General features: G+C 30.5%; 2 protein-coding genes across 2 annotated transcripts; one reads left to right on the forward strand and one right to left on the reverse strand.

Moving 5' to 3' along the window:
- Window positions 1-5,560: 5,560 nt before the first annotated feature.
- Window positions 5,561-12,810, reverse strand: LOC132046227 (tryptophan aminotransferase-related protein 4-like). Its single transcript, XM_059436794.1, is given in 6 exon segments — window positions 5,561-5,908; window positions 6,690-6,970; window positions 7,580-7,872; window positions 10,284-10,443; window positions 10,445-10,591; window positions 11,474-12,810. Coding segments are annotated over 6 exon segments (1,443 nt in total). The 5' UTR covers window positions 11,806-12,810; the 3' UTR covers window positions 5,561-5,678.
- Window positions 12,811-16,424: 3,614 nt separating this feature from the next.
- Window positions 16,425-20,622, forward strand: LOC132046230 (cysteine-rich receptor-like protein kinase 44). The gene is made up of 8 exons (XM_059436798.1): window positions 16,425-16,798; window positions 17,184-17,664; window positions 17,971-18,123; window positions 18,217-18,341; window positions 18,659-18,869; window positions 18,998-19,235; window positions 19,354-19,504; window positions 20,255-20,622. The coding sequence occupies exons 1-8, from the start codon at window positions 16,475-16,477 to the stop codon at window positions 20,567-20,569; spliced, it is 1,998 nt and encodes a 665-aa protein (XP_059292781.1). The 5' UTR covers window positions 16,425-16,474; the 3' UTR covers window positions 20,570-20,622.
- Window positions 20,623-24,533: the final 3,911 nt, after the last annotated feature.

Raw genomic sequence — 24,533 nt, forward strand, 5'->3', positions numbered from 1 at the left:
ATACGACCAATTAAATTTAAACGGACATAAAAGCAAAAAGAAAAAAAAGAAAACAAAAACACGTAAGACATGACGAATTGGAGTGCAACGTGGGATTTGCTCACCTCTAGTACCTAATCTCTCCATGAGACAAATTTTTCTGGTAGGGTATGAGTAGTTTAATCGGATACCGGCTTATGGGTTGTGTTTTTATTAATTAGGGTATAATTTAAAATAGGCCAACAAGATGATGACACGTGTCCTTCCGTTAAAATGGGGGTATATATGTGTGAAAGTATTACAGTAGGGGTATATTTGAACTCAAAATATAACAATAGAGATATATTTGAACCCAAAATATAACGAGGGGTATATTTGGTCCTTTTCCCATTGTACAGGGGTATATTTGGCCCTTTTCCGTTGTTTTATTGACCAAAGAGTTTTAACCATGGTAAGAATAAGATATTCTCCCCTCTAAACTTTTCTTCTTCTTCTTCTTCTTTTTCTTCAAACTTTATTGGAATTGTTTTTCCTTTTTGCTCTCCTTGAATGGATTAAGAAATGTGATGTGTGGTTTATTCAAAAGCATATTTTGATAAGATTCTTTGTCTGGACTTTGAAGTAGTCAGCATTGTTGAGCTGAAACATCTAAGAGGATGATAAAAATCTTTGGTTGAAAGGGCATTTTTCAAAAAAATATGGCTCTTGGCGTTTGATTTGGGAATAAGTGATGTGTTGCAGATTCTTTTCAAGTAGGTAGGAATAATAACACTTTGATTTCTCAATTATAATAAATTTTATGTTTGATCGATTCTTATGATATGTAATTAAGAAACTTTGATTTTCAATTAATTAAATATGTGTTTTGATCCTTTTATATATAAAAATATAAAAAAATTGGATTAAATTTAGAATTATACTACCCTCATATATTGAGTACATCACAAATTTCATGGGTGGTTATCTAGCTTTGTGTTAATTATCCAAAAGTTACTGTTCTTTTTTTTTTTTTCAAATCTTCTTTTTGTTACATAAAAATTATTTAACTTTGCTTCACCTATCACAAAAGTAACTATAACTGGATTTGGTAAAAAACCCTACCTGAAATGTGATAGAAAATAAAATATTCCCTTATATTTGAGGATATGTTCAAAATGGCCTCTTAAATATACTTTTGACCAGTTTTTGTCCTCTGTTTTGGTAAAAAGGAGTATTTTGTTATAAATTAATAAAGCTAAAAGAAGAATATTGTAGAGAAAGAGAGGAGAGCTCTTATTTCTCTTGAGGGATGAAAATATAATAAAACTAACTTGGTCTCAAAGTCACAAACCCTAACTTTTCTCCAAAGATAGACATCCGCAATAATAAATAATTATAACACATTTTTTATTTTCGTACATTTAACAAACTCTACCTACTAAATTTAATGGAAAACTGAAAAAGTAATCCTGCAATAAACCAAGAATAGCCGAAATTACAAAGAAAACACCACCTCTAAATGTGAGTTCATATTAAATTCCTTTTTTTTCACAGTTTCTATAAAATCTAACAATTAGAGTTTGTGAAGTATTTGGTGGAGATCAAATATGCTCACTTTTCACTACAACAAATGTGGTATTTAGCTATGAAATTATTAGCTACGACACAAAGTTCGTCACTAATTATTCTCTTTTTGTGACAAAACTTACATTTCATCTTCAAATATATGGGACACATATTTTTAATGGCGAAACACAAAAATTCGTAGCAAAAGTTGCCCACTAAAGTTTCCTACCAGAAATGAGTTGACAGCCATTTCTAGAGCAATATTAGCCACGAATTTTAAGTAACCAGTGACATGTTGTTTTGTCACTAATAATGTACCCAATTTGTGACAAACTGTTATTTGTCTTAAATATAATTAAATTTTGGACACAAAAAAATTTCGTCACAAAAAATACGTTGTTACAATAGCGACAAACTAGAGTTTGTAGTTAAATGTTGTAAGCTTTAGCTACAAAATTTATTTTTAATTGTGACTTTAGTTTTTGTCACTAATACTATAACAATTAGTGACGATTATTTTATTGTCTCTAATCAATCTGCAACTTAGTGACAATAAAATTATGTCACAAACTATGCAATGTCGTAACAAAAAATATGTTGTTACAGTAGCGACATATTAGAGTTTGTAGGTAAAGTTGTAAGCTTTAGCTACAAAATTTTATAATTAATTGACCTTAGTTTTTGTCACTACCATTATAGTTAATTAGTGACGATTATTTAGTGTCTCTAATCAACTGCAGCACAGTGACAAACAAAATTTTATCACAAACTATGCAATGTTCTAAATAGAGACGACTTTTACCACAAGTTTTTCTTGTTACCATACGTTTTAAATTCTTGTTGTTGTATTTAGGGGTACTAGTTTTAGTGTAAGTGTGTTGCATGTGCATATTGAGTTAATAACAAAATTGTATACAAGAGAAACGAATTATGAGAAATAGCAATTGACGTTAAAGTAAATGCTAACATTCATTTAAAGGGAAAAAATAAATATAATTTACATAGGCATAATAATTAAATTTAAAGTAATTATATATCTTCTGAACCTGGAAAGATTTTCAAAAATGAAGATTTGGGAAGATAATAATAAAAAAAGTTACGGGAATGAAGAAGGATAATATTTTAATAGTTAATTTCTCTTTTGAAATTAATAAGGCTAATTTTGTAAATAAAAAATCAGCGATAATGGTATCTTCTGTCTTCAAAAATAATCTTTTACAATCGGTAGAACAACCACTTCTATTATTACTCAAAAGTACTTATCTCCTTTGGCCAAACACCTCAAATTTTTAATGAGATACCTTTTTCAAACAAAAATATGTTATTGACTTCTTAAAATCTTTGGCCAAATAGGTTACTCTTATTAGATTGGTATTGTCGCTTTATTTTTAAATTAGTTACAAAAAAACATCCTTGTAATAAGAATCAATTCCAGATACATGCTTTGTATTTTAAATTCAAATATACTTACACCTCTTATACTATCAAAATCCTACATTTACACCCTTATAAGATATATCCATAACTAAGCATTAAAAAAAATTATTAAAAATAACTTAAAATTATACATAAAATTTTTATTATGTATTTATTGATTTAACAAAGACGACAAACATATGAGAATTTTTTATTCACGCACCTGATTTAAAAAAAAAAAATACATTTTTCGAAACATTAATCTTTTGAAACTCCAAAATACAAAAAAATGAATACAAATTCTTTAGTAATATGATTATGGTTCTTACTATTTGGCAAACTATTTTTATATTTCAAATCTCCAAAATATTAATGATGCTATCCCTATTTAATTAAAATATTTAAACCTGTTATGTAATATAAATTCTACGCAAATGAAACTTTACCTAACTAAGTAAATTTATAATAATTTTGAAGTAGGGGAATAAATAACAAACTAAAATAAAAATGAAAAATTGTTATATAATAAAATTATAAAACTTACATGTTTAAAGTGAAAGAAAGTTATTATTAATAGTTGGTATATTTTACTAAGTAGTTTGAGTTCATCTCATATTTATGAAGTTCAGAAGATACATGTTTCAAAAAATGTCTATTCTTTTTTTTAATCAAATGTGTGGGAAAAAAAATTACAAGAAAATTAGTCATCCTCTTTTAAAAAATTTATAAAAATAAATACCTAAGAACTTACAATTTTAATTTATCTTTTAGTATAACTATATTTTTAATAATTATATTAAAAGATCCCTTTTTCTCCTCTTCCCCTTTTCTCCATGTCTTTCCCCCTTTGTCTCTACCAGACATAAAGGGTCTGTTTGTAAAGCCACTTGGTAATTGGAACTAGTGTCATTACTAGGGTTGTAACTACACAATCTAGTAATTATATAGAATAGTAATTACGATGACCTGTTTGTTTGTCATAACGTAATTACATTGTAATTAAAAGCGTACTGTTTGGTTGCCCAACTATAATTACACAGTTAGATATTTCAAATTTAAAATAGAAGTTAGTATCAAAACTAAGCACTAATGTTTGACAAATACATGTTTATATAGGAAATAGTACTTCATTTTATCTATTGCTATGTATTCAAGATACATATTATTTAGGAAATATAGAAATAAATAATTATAAATTTATAACTAATATTGTAAAAAAATTGATATATACAAATAAATAATACTTTAATTGAATCAATCAACAAGAACTTCTAACTAAGCACACATTTTGCAATAACATCATGGACAACATGTTTGACAAAAAGTGTAATATTTACAACCATAATTTCATAACATAATTAAGATGTTAAAAAACAATCTATCAATTCTAACACAACTCAATATAAGCTAAGTTTACATATAACCACATCCAACCACGAAATCCAACTTTAATGACATCACTCATTATAAGTCAAGTGTGTAGATGACTTATTCTTTTAAGAGTAGGAGGTATAATTTTTCTATATAAAAAAAAAAAGAAATTAGAATAATAACATATGTAAGTGAAATGAAAAAATAAAGAAAAACAAAATAAGAAAGATAACGTAGCTAAGTGAAATGAAAAATAACAAAAAATCAATAAGAAAGAAGAAATATATGATAAATTATGTAGAAGCACGTGAAGTATTAGAAATGAGAAATAAAAGATAAATAATGTAAAAAGAATGATATTTTGAAAGAAGAATTCAAAAAGTTAAAATAAAAAATAAATTAAAAGGAATAAAAAAAAATAAAAAAAGAAAAAAGAAAAAAGAAAGAGATTAAAAATAACCTTGTATGCTAACCAACTAATTACTTGGTCAGATAAACATGCCACAACTGTGTAATTACACTCAAACCCAATAATTAACAAAGTGGCTTTCCAAACAAGCTCTAAATATAATGTTAATTACACTAAACATTCTCTATAATATGACCCAATTTTGAATATAACCCCGTATATTAAAATCAGACACTTATATCAATATAATATGAAAATCCTATACTTACGCCTTCTATGAAATATATCTGTAACTATATATATTAAAATATAATTATTAAAAGACAAATTGAAATAATGGTTTTTCTAGTGATTATAAAATTGTTAATTTAAAAAAATCGAAGGTCGTTTGGTTCACGGACTAAGTCATCCTGGAATTATAGTCCTGAAATTATAATTCTTAAATAATTTATTCCACCACCCAGAAGGGATAAAATAATATCAAGTTTGATGGGATAAGGTGAGATATAGATTATTATAAATTTAAAGTATGAAAGAATTGGCAACAACGAATATATATTGTTGCTAATATGCTTAGTAGGTGTTTGGCCATAGAAATCAACAATATATTGTTGTTAATATATTTAAGGGGCCATTTGAACCTACCCTTAAACATAAAGGATGTTGTTATTTTCTCACATTTCAGGTAGGCTTTTCTTCAAATTCCATCAAAAGTTACTTTTATGACAGGTGGAGCGAAGTAAAATGATTTTTATGTAACAAAAGAGAAACAAAAAAAGAATGTTAATTTTTGGGTAATGGACACAAAGCTGGATGACCACCCATTAAGTAATAGTTAACGTCAGAACAAAATTTGGAAGTCTAGGAAAGGCTTTTACATGACATTTTAGATCATAGAGTAGATCGTAAATTACATGATGAAATCTCAAAGGAAGATATGCATAAATCATATAATCATCTAATAAGAACTTGACATGACTTGTGCACTGGCTTCATATTCTAGGGAGACCAATTCTTTTAGTCGAAGGATCAACATGTCAAAATCATGTTGGCCCTTTAATAGACTGAGTCGAACATAACGATCTCCTGCAAAGAATTTGCTACCTGGACGACCTATGATTTTTGCAACTCTGAAGATTTCTGTGCAGTTTTTATCTTCTTTTCTCTTACACTTCACCCATGCATAAGCTGCCATCATCAATGCCACATTGATTTATTTTTCAGAAAACAAACACAGCAAACAATGTGTAGGCAGGTTAAACTTGTGCAAGTGATATCGACTTATATATTGTCATAATTCTGCTTGTAAGTGTGTTTGGAAAAGGATTGTTGTGGTTTTAAGGCTTTACTTTCTTCCTTAATTGTATTTATACTTTTTAGTATCTTCAATAGGTGTCGGCCTATTGTATAAAATATGTATATATATGTGTGTATATACGCATATATTTAAAAGATGAGCGAAAATCATTTACACTCTTCAACTTTGCTTTAATAATCAAACTCCCCCCTCAACTTTGAACAATAAACATTCTTCCCCTCTTGTCAACTTTAAAAGATGGGAGAATGATCGAAGTTTTGGGGGGTGTTTGATTTTACACATAAAAGAATTTTTGAAAGTGGTGTCTTTACATTATTTGTGTATATAATATTACTTAAACTCTAATAAAGTATAACGGTATAGCCTAAACTATGCCATGATTAGCTTATAACCTTTGATTAATTTTTTGGGCAGCTTAATTTTGGGGCCCTATTCTCTTTTACTAATGTTTGTTCAATTCAATTAAAAAAACTTTGTTGACTTTTACATCTTCAATGACCTTTGATGAATTTGGAAATACTTTTAATGGTCAACAATCAAGAACAAGAAGAAACCTTAAAATTAAGTTTTTAAAATGTTTTGTTGAGTTGAGTTCATAACAACGTAATTTAATGGAAAGTAACTTAATCAAGAAGAGTAAGAATAAAACACCTGGAGATGGTTCTCTGACTCTCTCAACAAATATGCAATGTTGAGTTGGAATTCTTTGGAGGCTAAAACGTTTAGAAAGAGAAAAGATTTGACTCAATTTTTCCCAACGATCCTTCAAAATTTGATGTGCAAAATTGAAGAGTTGCTTGCCATCTCCTTCAGCAACAACTTTTAGAAGAGTCAAAGCTCTCAATTGAGCATCCTTTGATGTCCCCATTTCAGCCAAATCAATAAATTCCACCATTCTTCTATACACATTCACGTCCTTCACAATTGCCCACCTACATTAATGTATAGCAATGAGATCAAAAATAATCTTCAAAGATATTTTTCTCATAACCATACAATATTCATAATTCATTGGTCTATTTATCTGAATTTGTGCCACGTAAGACTTATTAAAGGAGGAAGCATTTGGAATTTTTTTAATTACCAAAGCTTGAACCCGAAGCCTCTAGTTAAGGAGGGAGGGAATATCTTATCCTCCTGCCACAATCATTGGCCGTAATTAAAGAGATTAAAAGAGGGGGGAAAAAAAGGTAACAAAGCCATCACGATATTGATTCTTTTTTCATTTTGAATTTTGAATTTCTTGTGAAACTAATTTATTGTATTCTACGAACTCAAAGTTAGCACAAGATTGACGTCAAAAAGATCGAGGATATATTCTATTTTGAATTTTTCATTTTACTCTTAATGAGATTATTCACAGCAACACAATTTTTTTATGATTTATTTTAAATCAAAAATTTCAAAAGTCTTAATTTGTTTCATTCTTATATTCTGTATCCAGTTAAACACCACTATATAAAGTGAGACGCAAAGTATCCTATTTCTATCTACTAATTTCATGCAACATGTAATTTGCATTAAATATATTGGTTACTTACCCAAATCTGGTTCCAGCATGACCAGTGAGCTTAGACATAGAGAAAATCATGAGATCTTCATCAGCAGGAGCAGGAATTGCTGTGTAATGAGGCCAATAATAAGCACGATCATCAATGGGCTTTACATTTGGGCCTTTTAGATCTGAACTTCTCAAATTCCCATCTGGATTATTTGGTGAAGTCACAAACTCAATTACATTTCCAGCAAAGTCTGATTTGTTCTTCAACATGGATGAGTCTCCTTCAAATTCATAATGATGTGTTTGAAAGTATGTTGTTTGAAACTTATAAGGCTGAGAAAATTAAATTAAACTAAATTAAATTAGTTTCAAGTATGCACAAGAAGCTTATATTTTGTTAGTAATTACTAAGATGGAGGTAAACAAAAAGTTACATTCGAGAACAAATATTTCAACTTCTAGCTAGTAATCACTATACATTAACAGTTTAATGAACTTTTATACGTTCAGGTCACTTAATAGGTGACTGCAAGTCTCCATTCAATATTAGAGCACACGCTTATTGTTCAAAATATTGTTACTAGTTTATCTCTTCTTTAGCAGGTTATTACGATAAAGTTAGCATTAATTTGTTCTCTGTTGATAATTTCAAACTCTAAATAAATCTCCTAATAAAGGAGTTAGCTTACCAAAGTTTATTTGGTTCTTCTCCATAAGAGGAGTTAGCTTAGAAAGTTTGTTGATTCCTCCTATATTTAAAGGTCAGTACTGATTCAATAAAGTTTATTATTAAGTTTTTGTGCCTTTACTTCAATTCTTCTATGGTATCAGAGTTTAAAAATTCTAACGATAAAAAATTCTCTTTTTTTTTTTCTTCCCACCCACCCTCCACAAATGGCCAACACCCCTATAGTTAGTTGATGCTGATGACACTACCGACACTGCGGTAGTCTAATTATAACTACCATTCCTCGTACTTTTTGGTAGTACGTAAGGGAACCTGTTACAACTAGTTACTATACAATAGCGAGCATATTTAAAATATATATTCCTTCCGTCCCAAAAAGATTGTCTTACTTTCCATATTAGTTTGTCCCAAAAAGATTGACACATTTCTATATTTAGAAACATTTAACTTTATGAGATGATTTACAATCACACAAATATCTAAGGCTTATTTTGGACCACACATTTCAAAAGTCTTCATTTATCTCTTAAACTCAGTGCCAAGTCAAACTAAGACAATCTTTTTGGGACAGAGGGAGTAACTAACACCACCGGATAAACTATATCGATATGGTAAAAAAAAAAAAATTACATGATCAGATATTTATCCATTTTTTTACTAAGGGCCTGTTTGGAAAGCCACCCAGGTAATTGGAATTGGATGTAATTACACAGTTTGGCCTGTTTGTTTGACCGTAATTACGCTAGGTGGAATTCGGGTGTAATTGAGAGGTGTAATTACACCTCCATTCGGCGGGGGGCTGAGAATTGGGTGTAATTACACCCTGTAATTACAGGGTTACTTTTTAGTTTATTTCTTTTTAATTTCTTTTCTTTTTTAATTTATTTTTTATTTCTATTATTTAATTTCTTTTTTATTTTATTTTATTTTAATTTCTTTCCTTTCTAATTTATTTTTTATTTCTCTTATTTAATTTCTTTTTTATTTTTACTTTTTAATTATTTTTATTTTTTAAAATATATTTTTCTTTTTATAGTATTTATATTTCATTTCTTTTCTTCTCATTCTCAACCTTTACTTCTTGTGGTTCCATGTAATTGCTTGTATTTTTTTTTTAGTTTTTTATTTTATTCATTTAGCATAACCGTGTTAATATTCTAATATTTGAAATTACATCTCTTAATATTAGAAATAATGAGTCATTAACAAACTTGGCATATAATGAGTGAAGTTATTAAAATAGAATTTCGTTGTGAATTAGGTTATAGAGTTGTATTTTCCTTTTCTTTTGAATTATAGGAGTATTTACTTATGTTACGTTGAAACTTACTTATGTAACGTTGGAATTTGACATAAGAGTATTATGTTAAATTTTTTTTCTTTTGGATTTTGAATTTAGGTTATATTTTCGATTTTAAAAATATTTGCTTTAGTACTATTGACTTGTTATTTCACATCGTTCGTTGTTTATTTTTCACTTACAAACTGATAGAATTATTGTCAAACATTTGAATAATGTTATGGCATTATATTTATAAATATTCTTTTTTTGTCAAACATCCAATCTCATGATGTTCTCACAAAAAAGGTATGCTTTTAAGTTTTATAATCAATTAAAATATTATTAATTTGAAATTACATATCAATTATTTTTTACAATATTAGTTACAAATATATGATTATTAATTAACATATTTTCAAGAAACAATGTATTATTAAATAAATAATTTAATGTCATTTATATATGCACATATTTTTTAAATATTAATTTTAAATTTTTTATAATTAAATTTTATTTTTAAATTAAACTAACTGTGTAATTACACATATGCAACCAAACAGCACGCTTGTAATTACACTGTAATTACATTGTGACAAACAAACAGGCCGTGGTAATTACAATACTGTGTAATTACTAGGCTGTGTAATTACCAGGGTAGTAATTACACCAATTCCAATTACCAGGTGGCTTTCCAAACAGGCTCTAACTCAATATTACTCCTACTAAACTTTGACATTGAGTATATGTAACTATCAATAGAGGAGAACGAATTACCGAATAGTAAGGGATTTTATTAGCAACCACTTTGGTTGCAAGGTAAGGAGAGGAAGAAGTTGAATTGTCAATGGAAAGAGCATGAACTGCAGCATGTAGGAGTTGAGTAGAGCCTACTCCAAAAACAATGTATCTTCCATTTGTGATAGCATTCTTGGCATTGTATCTTTCTTATGTTTCTGTCAAGCTCTTTGGATATGTGGGACTGATTAGGAAAGAAATAACTCATTCTATGCCAGCCTGATACTACTACTGCACTGCTAGCTGCATTTTGTATCCAGAAAGGTTCCAAGAATAGAGGATCCCCACTGCATATTAAACAAGCAATTATACATTGGGAGAGTTACACATTTGGCCGCTTGACCAAAAATATTTACAGCTGCTAGGTAGTATATACATACATTATACACTATTATTTACTACTCTATATATCTGTCAGCCATATTTATTCAGTGTAACAAAATTGTTTTGTAATTACTTAAATTTATACATCTTTGTCCCTTATATGTCAATTCTATATTATCCTCTATTTTGTTTAATAAAGTTAACTTATTTTAATTTTTGTAATTGGCTATTTGCATTTAAACCTCTTCCTTCAATCCTTTGTATAACAAAGCTATAATTTAGAGTCGTTTTATGACAGTGATAAGGGATTATAGTCCCGGAATAAAATATATATGGAATTATTTCATCTCCCGTTTAGTAAAATGTATGTGTCCAGTAATAAAAAGTTAAAAATAAAATAAGGTAGTATTGTTACATGAAAATAGAAAACAAAATCAAATTAAAAGACAAGGGGTAAACTTGTCTATTTTATGTTACAGAACAATTTTGTCACACTATATATCAAAAAGGGGATTTTCGTGCAAAAATACTAAGTGATTTCTTTCTATTTGTTCAAGCTTTGGTACAGGATTACCAGACAAAATAATAAGCTAAGTGAGAATTGATCCCTAGTTTTCTAGGTAAATAACTCAACATTCAACCAAGTACAGCATTTAACCTTCTTGTAACATGGGCGCCAGCATATAATATTATACAAATTTTAGAAAATATATACATATAATATCTATGCATTTACGGAGACACCACGGGTTCACGTGACCCATATTTAGCCTATAAATTCGCCCCTGGCCTTTGTGTGTGTGGGGGGGGGGGGGGGGGGGGGGTGTGGAGGAGGAGAATATTACCCATCAACATCAGCAGGACAGTTGGGGGAAAATGAAGAGCAATCAGTGCCACCATAACAAGAATAGCATTCACAAATAGGCTTTCCATCAACAACATAGCCATCAATATATGCTCTTCCATGGCCTGAACATGAAATTGAGGCCACTGATTCTGCTTCTTCTGCTGCTCTTTGGCTCCAACTCAACTTCTCCTTCTCATAAAACATTTTTCTAAATACAAATACATTCACAAGTACTAAAATTAAGTGACACAAAACATAGACAAACCTCTGAATCTTTGCCATTATCTTTATTCTTGGCTCAATTCCTTCTTTCTTGAGAATTAAGTTCATGGTTACATTATATTAAGTATGTTCTTGTGCTCTATAATGGAATTTTTTTAATTCTACTTGATTGACTTGAAAAAGATAACTTTGTTAATAAAGACTAATTAAAATCAATGTTTAATATTTTCTTTGGATTTTAAAACCAAAAAGAATGTAACGTATGCAAATGCTAACAAAACAGGCAGAAGAATAAATATTGGAGCGTTTAAAACCTGTGTAAAGTCATGAACAAATTAAACAAAATATAATTGAGGAATCAAAACACGTTCAATTTGGTTTGTTAGGGTGGTTGGACGTGGACTAAAATTATTAAAACCTCTAGTTGTAATTAACAATAATTGTGTATGGAATGTGAATATCTAAAGTCATTGATTAATTAATGCTACAACGTACGATTAGTAGGTTGGAATTACTCTCTATCGATGCCGACAATTGTTCTCATTCTATAAATCGAATTGAAATAAAGAGCATTTAGCCTTTCAATCACGAATTTTACTAGCTATTCCACGTAGTACTCTCTCCGTTCCAAAATAAGTGTCGCTTTAGCAGAGAAGAATTGTCCCAAAATAAATGTTGCTTTAGAAATTCAAGACAAAAAATAATAATTATTTCCAATAATATTCTTACACTAACTAACTAATAGTTCTTCTTAATATATAGTGCTCAATTCTCAAGAAACATCTAATAAATAGGGATAACTTAGTAAAGTATACATTGTATATATTGTATTTCTTAATTAAAGGAAATGAGCTAAAGCGACACTTCTTTTGAAATGGAGGAGTACTACTTTGGTTATTTACCTTACCCGTTATGTCAATGAGGGTGAGCTGGAATTACAATCAATTACTTTTTTTCATGTTTGTAAATGGACTTTAAAGGCTACTCAATCACAAAGTTTCTACGTATATGTTATGAACTTATGAGTTTTTTCGCTTGCCCTTCACTCTTTCTAATTTCATTTCTCTGTTATTGCAAAAAATAAAAAATCTCAAATTCTTGGAATCAACATATACTCTTATTGAATAAACACTAAAATATATATTACATATACCTTTTCTAGAATCGTTTTCTATTTTCTTTTTCTTTTTCCCCTTTCCTTTCTTTTCTTGTGATTTAATAAATAAATAAAAAATAAAGTTATAGTCGGTTGCATTGCCTTCTTGAGAAAAACAGCCTTTAAATTTGGCCTAAAGAAATGGTATGACTATTTGGTGGAAAAAGGTACGTAACCTCGACTTTTGCCTAAGGAAATGCGAGCAGTGATGGTCTACTCCTTTAGGTGAAAATTAATGAGAAAGGGACCTAGCTTCATATGAACCTCTTTCACGGTGAATATTCTGAGATTATTCTTTTCATATACTTTTTGAATAATAAGAGTTTATTAGTTCAGCGATTCGTACTCTCTGTATATGCACTTTAGGCAGGGGCAGAGTTAGGGGAGGAAGCGATTCAGTCGAAACTTCTTTGTCAAAAAATTACACGGTATATATAAGGTCAGATTTGATATTTGAATTGTATAGCTATAGTAAAAGACTAGCAAATTATACTCGTGCGATGCACGTAGCCCAACATGATTGATTTGATTAGTCAATTTAGTTAGTCTTTATGGTTTGTATATTTTAAAGGATCCGCAATTTTCCGAAATGTAGTCTCCATATTTTTTTCTTTTCCTCTTATTTTTCCCCTTAATTTCTCAATTGTTGTTAAAATTTATCTTATTTTGGTTATGTCCGCCTCTTTTTATATTTAGTAAGTTGACAATTCAAATATGTTACATGTCAAGTTTATAATCACAAGATTCAAAGGATATTTTATTACATTATACACAGTTTAAATTTAGAACTACAAGATTCAAAACTTTATCTTGATTTCTTAAACTGCGTGTCTAGTCAAACGTAGACACTTAAATTGAGACAGAGGGAGTATATGCCAAATGAAGGAAATGCAGGAATGATTGAGATATCATAGACGCGTGGGACTTAAAAGTAAACACACAAGAGGTAGTATTAATGTTAAACTTTTGAAATGTACATATGTTAGTCCCGGCTTAGGGTAAAATTTTAGTTGCTTTCTGCACAACTTATTGTTGTTGTGTTCATCCACCTTGAGCGTTTGTTGTTAAATAAATAAAAAAATGTCTTATTTTGGTTATGTCCGCCTCTCTTTAATTTAGTAAGTTGACAATTCAAATATCCTACATGTCAAGTTTATAATCACAAGATTCAAAGGATATTTTACTATATTATACACATTTTCAATTTAGAACCACAAGATTTGAAAGTCTATCTTTATTTCTTAAACTTCATGCTTAGTCAAACGTAGACACTTAAATTGAGACAAAGGGAGTATATGTCAAACGAAAGAAATGAAAGAACAATTAAGACAACGCGGACATTGAGGACTTAAAAAGAACAACAAGAAATTATATAATTAATGTTCAACTTGGCGAAATGTAAACACGTTAGTCATAACGCTTAGAGTAATAATTTCGCCGTTTGCTTCTTGTACAACATATTGTTGCTGTGTTCGTCCACCTTGGGCGTTTATATATAATAAGAAAAATATAGAATATAAAAATAGACATATATTTCTGGTAATGTGGCCGAGTAATATGGGATGAAGGGAGTACTTCATTTATTAATTCTTAAAAAACGTGAAAAGTCAAGTATAGTATGTGGCCAAGTAATATGGGACGAAGGGAATCCTTCATTTATTAATTCTTAAAGAACGTGAAAAGTCAAAAGTGAACAAGTAAAAGTGCACGGAGGAAATAAATATGTGTCGGAGAATTAAAATTGAAGTGCATACATGTATATATGAGAAGAGAATAAATATTCAGCAAGAACGTAAAAAGTCAAAAGTGAACAAGTAAAAGTGCACGGAGGAATAAATATGTGTCGAAGAATTAAAATTGAAGTGCATACGTGTATACGTGAGAAGAGAATAAATATTCAGTACTATGACATATGTCCACGTGGGATTTATTAATTCTTAAAGAACGTGAAAAATCAAAAGTGAACAAGTAAAAGTGCACGGAGGAAATAAATTTGTGTAGGAGAATTAAAATTGAACTGCATACGTCTATACATGAGAAGAGAATAAATATTTAGCAAGAACGTGAAAAGTCAAAAGTGAACAAGTAAAAGTGCACGGAGGAAATAAATGTCGGAGAATTAAAATTGAACTGCATACGTCTATACATAAGAACGGAATAAATATTAAGTACTATGACATATGTCCACGTGGGATAAGCAAGTAGTTGGTTAAAGTGTACAAGTTATATAGCTTTCCGTACAAGCATTCATTGCGTGTATAATTTATAAAGCTTTTGGTATAAGCAGTCAATGCTGTGTTGGTCCCTCTTCCACACTTATATATAACAGAAAAGTCTTTGTTTTATTTACCAAAACAAAAAAGGAGTCTCCGATAACTCACTTTTCAGTATTCTCAAAGCATTGCTATTAGAGAAGACTTCAGCGTCACAAAATGTGCCGGTATTTACACAATAAAATATGGCGATCCGTCAGATCAAATCGTAATAATTCGTTAGAATTTGTGACAAGAAAAGTTTTACCCATGAATTTAGCCACTTAAGTGTCTTAAATTGTAAGACTTTTTTTTTTCGCTGTATTTATTTGATTGTTTGAGTGTTCCACTTGTACTATGTACTTATAAATAAGTGTAGTATTTGTACTAGCTTTTCATCTCTTATAAATAGGAGTCTTTGTAGTAGTTGAAAGACATCCATTTTCCAATCTAACTCTCATTCTGGTAAAAATGTGCAATAAGCCGGAAATTGTAAAAAAGAAATAGAGCTTGTTTTGGTACCTAAAGTTGTTTACAAGTTTATTTTAGCAAAACCTTTTAAATGAAATCAAAATCTAAATGATCACACTAAAAAAATCCAATTTGCAATTTAAAAAAAAAAACAAAATCGATTGGTCGGTGGTATGGACTCTAGCCAAATTAAAAAGGTCTCTTTTAAGAATGAAATTGGTTGCCATTTTCAATAGCGCAAATCTGCTAAGACGACCTTCCTATGTAATTTTTACCTAACTCTTTGAGTTACAACACAAGGCAATCAGGAAGTTTCTCAGTGGGTGCTCCACTAATCACTTATGTTAGAAACTTGACTTGCTTGTTAATGAAGAATTTAACTTTTATACACCAATGAAAGAATTTCTAAGCTATTCGGTCAATTTAATTGGCTATAGTAGGTTCCTTCTCTATTATTTTTCAGGTTATTCTATCAGGCTTGCCACATGATGATTGGCTTATTACTCACTCTATCTCAATTTATGTGATACAGTTTGAATTTAAGAGTCAAACTTCTTTATTTTGACCGTGAATTCAGACATACAATCATTAAGTTTTTTGAAAAATAATTTACATATTTAGAACCTACACAAAAAGTACTACAAGTCACAATAATTAACAATTTAATTTTTTAAAGGGCATACGAATAAATCGCGGTCAAAAATTTTCTTGTTGTTTTCGAAATCTGAAATGTATTACATAAATTGGAATAGAGGAATATTCTAAGTGAACTTAACTTGACGATGTAAAAAAAATATACATAGATAACGAGCAAACAAGTCAACCACTAGCAATAAATTGAAGTCTTCGTACTACCCCTCTACTCAATTTTCACCATCTATAAATTTGCCTCGTCTAGATGAATTGTTCAATTTGCATAATGCCTAGTTTGAATATCACATTATGCCTTGTGCTTTTCTTCATCAGTAGCACAGTATCAGCTGATGATGACTATTACTGCCCAAACACAACTACTTACAATACAAACACATCTTATCATTCCAACCTCATTTCCCTACTTTCAACCCTTTCTAATGCTTCGAGGAAATATGGTTTCTACAACTGTTCCACTAGTAACAATGGTAATTCTGAAAGAATTTATGGTTTGTTTATGTGTCGAGGCGATATTCCCAGTGCAGCGTGTCAAGATTGTGCAAGCAGAGCTGCTAGAAAAATAATCCAGGTTTGTCAAGGTTTGCCTTGAATGTCCGAGCTTATTTGGATTCTAATTTTTTACTTCAAAAAGGTTTTCTTGGTGGAAAATGACTCTACCATATCTATTTTTTTCTTGAAAGAGAAGTCATACGCTTCTAAAAATAGAAGATCATTTAACTTATACAATAATACGGTAACACCCACATTGTAGTCATTATAAAAGAATTTGGCTTAGGAGGAGATTATTCTGTCAATAGGTTTTATGTTTAATATTAATTTTCTCAATATGTAGGTAACTTGACAAAACCATATTAAATATTATGTTTCTTTAGTATAGTATTCTTTGTCGTCTGTTTTATCGGTTTGCAATTGTTAGTTTCTGCATGACGCCTTAATTATTTCGATTCCAACAGGGCTGCCCCGCCAGAAAAATGGCTGTATTTTGGTCGGACAGTTGCTTATTGCGTTATTCGAATCGATCAATATTCCCCAAGCCTGATTACGGATCCATAATTAACAAACCAGATAGACCTTTTGTTCTACGTAATGTTATTCAAATTTCAACCGATGAACAAAGTAGGTTCAAACAGAAGCTGGGAGAAATGATGGATGACGTCGCGGCTCGGGCTGCTAGTGATCGTTCGATAGGCAAGAAATTTGCCACTAGAGAAGACAATTTCAGTACTGCTGACACAACAATTTATGCCTTAGCTCAATGCATTCCTGATATTTCTTCTTCTGCTTGCCTAAATTGCCTTGGAATTGTGATCAAAGTTCTCCATAAGTGTTGTGATGAATATAAGGGTGCTAGAGTTCAATTTCCCAGTTGTTTTGTAAGGCAAGAAGTGTACCCCTTCTACACTAGCAACTCACCTGCTCTCTCCTATATTCAAGGTACAGATTACTAATACTCCCTCTGACCCAATTTATGTGGCACAATTCAGATTTCGAGAGTCAAACTTCTTTATCGCGATCAAAAATTTTCTTGTTTGACTGAAAAAATGAGAAGTATCACTAAATTGAGACGGATGAAATAATACAATAGCAAGCCACCTACTCTGTCATTAACGGGCCTATCCGGCGTGAATTTTAATTGGTCGGGTCGGTGAGCTTCGTATTCTAAAATATTAGTGGTAGTAGTATAGAATATCATATCAAAGTTTATATTGATGAATTTGAATTCTTGATTTGTTGATGCAGGGCATAATGGAGTTCCAAAACAAGTAGTCCTAATTGTTTGTGTAGTCGCTATCGGTTTTTTACTTTTATTATTATCAACCAATAAAAGTATATCCAGTGTAGTCTTTCCTTTGCTACTGAAGAAAAGGAAAAATACTCTAGAGGAGACGAATGGTAAAATGCAACTATGATCTTTATGCCTTTAGTTCAATTCAAGTCCTTCATTTTCCTTAAGTAATTGATGCTATCTTTTAATATATGTTGTAGATGATCTTAATGGGATTCTAACAGCTGAATCCTTGCAATATGACTTTAGTACAATAGAAGCTGCCACTAGCTGCTTCTTTGCGGAAAACAAAATTGGCATGGGTGGATTTGGTGATGTCTATAAGGTAATTAATCTAGTAACTTCAGATTCATGAAAATTCCAACTTATATAATAACATACCCAGTGTAATCTCACAGAAGTAAGGTCTGGGAAGGGTAGAGTGTACACGAACCTTACCCCTTTCTCGTGAAGGTAGAAACGTTATTTCTGGAAGACCCTCGGCTCAAGTGAGGGTATATACATTAGCAGTTTAATTATATTTATATATCATGAGGGTATTTTAACATGTTGAAGCATAGAATGTTTTATTTTTCTTATTTTTTGCTGACCTGATAATATAAAATTCTTTTAATATGTGTATAAGACTTTTAACTCGTTCAGGGAGAACTTGTTAATGAACAAGAGATAGCTGTAAAGAGGCTATCAAGAAGGTCAAGCCAAGGTGTAGAAGAATTTAAGAATGAGGTTGTACTTGTAGCTAAGCTTCAACATAGGAATTTAGTGAGACTGCTTGGTTTTTGCTTGGAAGGAGAGGAAAAGATTCTCATCTACGAATTTGTCCCCAACAAAAGCCTCGACTATTTCTTATTTGGTATGTTTGTGTATACTTCTTCGTTCAATTTATGAATCTTACTTTTCTTTTTGCTCAGTCTAAAAAATGTCAGTTTCTATATTTAGTAGTAACTCTTTAATTCTAATATCTTGCATGTTTTGTTTAAGATACCAAGAAGCAAGCTACATTGAGTTGGTCCGTTCGTGACAAGATTATAAGAGGAATAGTACGAGGATTAGTTTATCTTCATGAGGATTCTCGTCCTCGAATCATACATCGTGATCTCAAAGCAAGCAACATTTTGTTAGACAAAGACATGAACCCAAAAATTTCAGATTTTGGCATGGCTAGGATTTTTGGAGCTGACCAAACTGAAGGAAGCACAAACATAATTGTTGGCACATAGTAAGTGTTTGTCAACAATTGTAGAATATAAATTCATATATCCCTCCTTTTTCTTTTTTACATACATCAAATTCTATTTATATTGCTATAATTGATGTGATTTATTTTTCTTTGTCAGTGGCTACATGTCCCCAGAATATGCAATGCATGGTCAGTTTTCTGTGAAGTCTGATGTATTCAGTTTCGGTGTGCTTCTTTTGGAGATAATAAGTGGAAAGAGAAATAGATCATTTTGTCAAGAAGATAAATTTGATGACCTTCTTACCCACGTAAGTGCATATTAATTGTATTTAAGAGTCCCCTTTATTTACTACTTCCTCCGTCTCATATTATTTGCCGTATTTCTCTTTTACACACCCTTTAAGAAAACAGTAATTAGGAGGGGCTTTTGATTATTTTACCCTTATTTATGTCAAGATATAATCTCTTGATTGAATATTTACTCTATTTATTATGTGTTATCACCCCATAATTAACATTTTTGACATTTTCAATAATAATTAATACTAAGGATAAAATGAAAAAAAAAAATTATTTTGGACTTTTAAAATGACAAATAATATGAGATCTATTTTTAGAATTCGTGACAAATAATTTGAAACTGAGGGAGTATTATTCAAAATGCAGTATGTAGTTTTTCAGTTTTGTTCCTGTTAAATATTCCTCCCTGCTGCAATAATATCTTTTGTATCATGCATCTATATCTTCAACTGTTCAGGTAGGATCGAAAAGGAAACAATTAATAGTTGAAGTGTGTTTTAACAAATAGTTGGTAATAGTACGGGTAGGAACTCGCACACCCGATAGTTCAAGTAGGAAACTCATGAAAAACTATAGTTCAAGTGTATTTTTAACCATGAAATCTTAAGTGTAAAATCATCATGTTCAAATTCCAATATATATAATTTTAATCGCATGCATGTTTATTCATAAACCATTTTAACATTGTACTCCTATTACATTCAATTATTTTTGATAACCTTTAGAGGACACTATGAATACTATGTCGATATTTATAGGCTTGGAAGCTGTGGAAAGATGGCAAAGCTATGAAATTTGTAGATCCAACTCTAATTGGTGACTCAAATTCAGGGTCCGAAATCATGAGATGTATGCATATTGGGTTGTTATGTGTTCAAAGTGATTTGGATGGAAGACCTACCACAGCTTTGATAGCTCATATTCTTCATACTGAGTCTGCTACTCTGCCAGAGCCAAATCGACCAGCATCTTTTAAGGATTATACTAGTATAGGAAAGATGGATCAACTCACAAGCAAACACATTCCATCGTCTATTTTACAAGAATCAATTACTGAAGTCTATCCAAGATAGTATATACCCAAGTTCACCACATATAAAGACTGTTCTCGACTCTTAAATCACCATGGAAAGTCTTTTGTTATAGAAGTTTTCACTTTCTGTGATGACTGCAAAAAGTCATATTTCTTGTAGTGATAACTAGTGACTCTCAGTTATTACATTAGCAGTCTTTTATGAAGTTAAAGGCTCAAAATGAGATAAAGAACAAGACATTAAGTGATAACTAGTGACTCTCAAGAAGCAAACGTGACAATTAAAAATGAATAGAGGGAGTACACATGAGGATTTGAATGAATTACATAGCCTTGGAGCTAACAAAAATTATATCTAAATACCAAAATACCAAATCTTGACCCTGCAGTATTTGTACGAAATTAGTACACTAGCATAAAATCTCAAATTCATTTTTCACACATGCACGATACTTTTTATTATATCCCCTGGTATAAAATCTAAAAACAAAACTTGTGTCTTTCTCTAGCCCCATCACCTTTTTCTCTTTTTGTACTTTTGTTTTAAATGTGCTAAAGACAAGTACCATTAGCAACATATTATAGTCGCACTTATAAGCACTATCATATCGTAAGAATTTACTCGCATCGAGTGTTTACACCAAACTAATATATGCATGATATGTGTTTTGCATATATACTTAATTCTATCACTTAATCGTGATTAATATATTGACGCATAGTTTCATTATATATATTAAATTATTTAATCATGATAAATTGAATTAATTTAGGGTAAACATTCGATATGAATAAATATTTATCTCTGTCATATTTAACCTGCATGGAGAGTTGGAGACTATGGAAAAGAGAACATAGCTCATGAACCACTATCAACTTGTTTTCTTTTAGACCAATTTAAAAAGACTAAAGAAAGGAATGAGATTTTTCTTATATTCTTTCAAAATTAGAATGGCATCATAGTAATTTTCACGGCCTACCTATTTGCACATTGGATATACCAACGTCACTTCACAACCACGAGGTGTCCAACTATAAAAAGCAAACTTTAGTGCAACAATAATGTGATTGACCCCAACACTTCAACTAACACACGAATCCAAATTAATTTAAGTTAGTTCTTAAAGTCATTAATATTAACATGCCAAATGTGCCCAGCTACTGTTATCATGTGAATACAGACCATTTAAACGAATCATGCTGAACTGGCTTTTGAAAAATGTGACCATTAATTATCTTAAAGTTTGTCTAAAGAAATGGAATAAGCTCTTAGTGAAAAGAAACAGAAAAGGTTGCCTTAATTTTGACCTGAAAGGGAGAATCGTGCTGGCATAATCTTTTAGGTGAAAAGAACAAGTGACAATTCAACCTAGTTCTAAATTAAATCTAGATTTCGGGAGAAATTGATAAATTTCTAATTTTTAATTCGCTAATTAAAATCTAGTCATCAATTCAAAAACTTATTAAAATTTAATCACTTTATAATGAATTGGACAAAAACACTACAATTCTCTCATGTTTCAGTCGGTCAATATGCAGTAATGTATTGAGTTCGTTTTTCTTCTATAACTGGGAACTTGTGGAACTTAACCTTTACGTTTTTTTTTTTTTTTTTTTTTTTTTGAGTTTGAACTTATACTGTTCAATTTCAAATTTTGGTTTTTTTTTACTGAATTCATGATTCTACAATAGCAAACTTAAGAATAGAACCTTGAATTTCACGTTTAAAAGTTCTAAACTCCATCACTTGAACTCAATGAAGCGTTCCTAAATGTGAACCGATAAAAGCTTCGAATTGGTAAAAGATTGAAATCCATTATATCATTCATGAAGTTTGAACCCAAGTATTTTGTCCTTGAGTTCGTGGTTCTACAACTACAAAGTCCTTGAGTTGGGATTTCATCACATTATGGCGGAGCTTCACATGTCAAAGTGAGAACTCAAAGAAAGAGTCGTTGAGTTTGTGATTTAATAGCTAAGAACTTAAGGATTCTGTCATTGAGTTCAAACTCAAGGAAAAAAGTCGTTCAGTTGGGGGTTTTACAGCACAGAAAAGATTATGTCCTTGAGTTCGAACTCCAGCACTAGGTGTAGGAGTTTTCCATGGTTTAGCTAGGGGTCTTGTTGTCCAAATTTCATGTTCTCCTTATAAAGTAGTAACCATTTCTCACTTGCATTTCAAATAGTGATTAAATATTCATAAGAACCCAAAACTGGTTATCCCACCTAATTTTTCCCTTAATTTCCTAGCTAGTTTATCTGTTGGGCTTTGGAAGAGTTTAGTAGGAACAACGCCTTTGAACCAAGCCCAATAAGAAGGTACAGGATGGAAATGGGCAATTCGCAGGAATGCCCTTATTCTGGGTGGTCTTTAATTTTTGTCCCTCAAATTGGTGGTCTTTAATTTTTTTCCTTCAACTAATATCATGAGGTTTGGGGTTCGAACCCCGGCTCAGTAAAAAAAAATCGCAAGGCAGAGCTTTATAGCAAACTTAGGCCTATTCGGACCAAGGTGAAGGCAGAATTTTACCTTCAAGCAGAATTCTGCCTTGCGAATCCAAGTTCTACCTGGCGAATTTTTTTAAAATTTTTAATCGATATGGGTTCGAAACCTGAAGTTTTAAAAAAATGACAAAAAATTAAAGACCAACAATTTGAGGGACAAAAATTAAAGACCAGTGCATTTGAAGGACACTCCGGACAAAAAATGGATGGAAATAGCCATATTATGGGCTTTTCCTCAATTGGATTGCACTTGTTGGATCTTGTCTACTCTTTTTACACCTTCGCAAATTTGCTGGCTGATATTTACTTATATGTTCCCCATTTGTTTGTAAAATTTAAACACACTACATAATAATTTATGAGGTAGCTCTTCTTTATTTGAGATTTGATTTTGCGCGATTACCAACTTTAGCATTTAATTGAATAATCATTTAATCCATAACTAGAACATTAATACAAAGGATTAAATGCTACTGTTAGGAAGGAATATGGACATTTTGTGTGTTAATTCTGGTAGAAGAAGGATAGTAAATAATACTAGTAAGATTTATGCACTACTTTTTTAGCGAGGAGTATATTTACTCTAATCGCAGAGTTGTGGAGTGCATTTACACGTTTGCCCATAAATATATAATTTTCACCTTAACTGATAGATGCATCTTAAGTCTTAACTAATATATTTACACCTTTGCCGATCTATTATCATGCATCTATTAGTTAAGATACAGATAAGTTTTTAAAATTTTGACAGTACCGCACTTCAGATTTAATATTGAAAATTCTATAAAATTTGTATGTCAAGTAAGTATATGGGGGTCATATACTAATTTTCTTACTACAAAATAGATCAGACAAAACATATAAAAAAACATTTAATTTCTCAAGAACTAACTATCATTTCAACACAAACTAAAAGAAATTTTAGTTATGTTGGTCATTTAACCTCTCCATTTAGATATTTTCCCCACCTAATATTTATATGATTGAATTATTTAAGCCTTTGTTTCACTCTCAAACCGTCCAATACTTGGCTGCAACTTTTGATTGGTTTTTCTTGAGTTTGATTCCACGACAGAAGCAAAGTATAATTAAATAAATAAACTACCTTCGACAAGCCTCTCCACTTGTGCGGATATAAGGTTGCCACGATATGACATGTTAGACTTTAGGTTATACTAAATTAATTTTAATCTCGACTTTTGCTAATCGGTGCCGACTTTTACTGACGTTTCCTCTAATTCTTTTTTTATAATATGTAAGTGTGTGCGTAATAGCATTCTCTTCATCATGGAAGTTTTCCCTTGTTCCATACTTATTCCGTTGATAGTTAGTTAGAAGATTAGTGGTATTTTAATTTTGAATAATTATCTTTTGATACATTAATTATTAAAAATTCTTATTTTAAGTCCTTGTAACATTTCAATAATAAGTTTATCCTTAAGTTAATTAAAATATGTATTTTGATCCATTTACTTAAAAAGAAATTATTACATTCAGAT

Source organism: Lycium ferocissimum, unplaced genomic scaffold, assembly GCF_029784015.1.
Source record: "Lycium ferocissimum isolate CSIRO_LF1 unplaced genomic scaffold, AGI_CSIRO_Lferr_CH_V1 ctg992, whole genome shotgun sequence".
NCBI lineage: Eukaryota > Viridiplantae > Streptophyta > Magnoliopsida > Solanales > Solanaceae > Lycium > Lycium ferocissimum.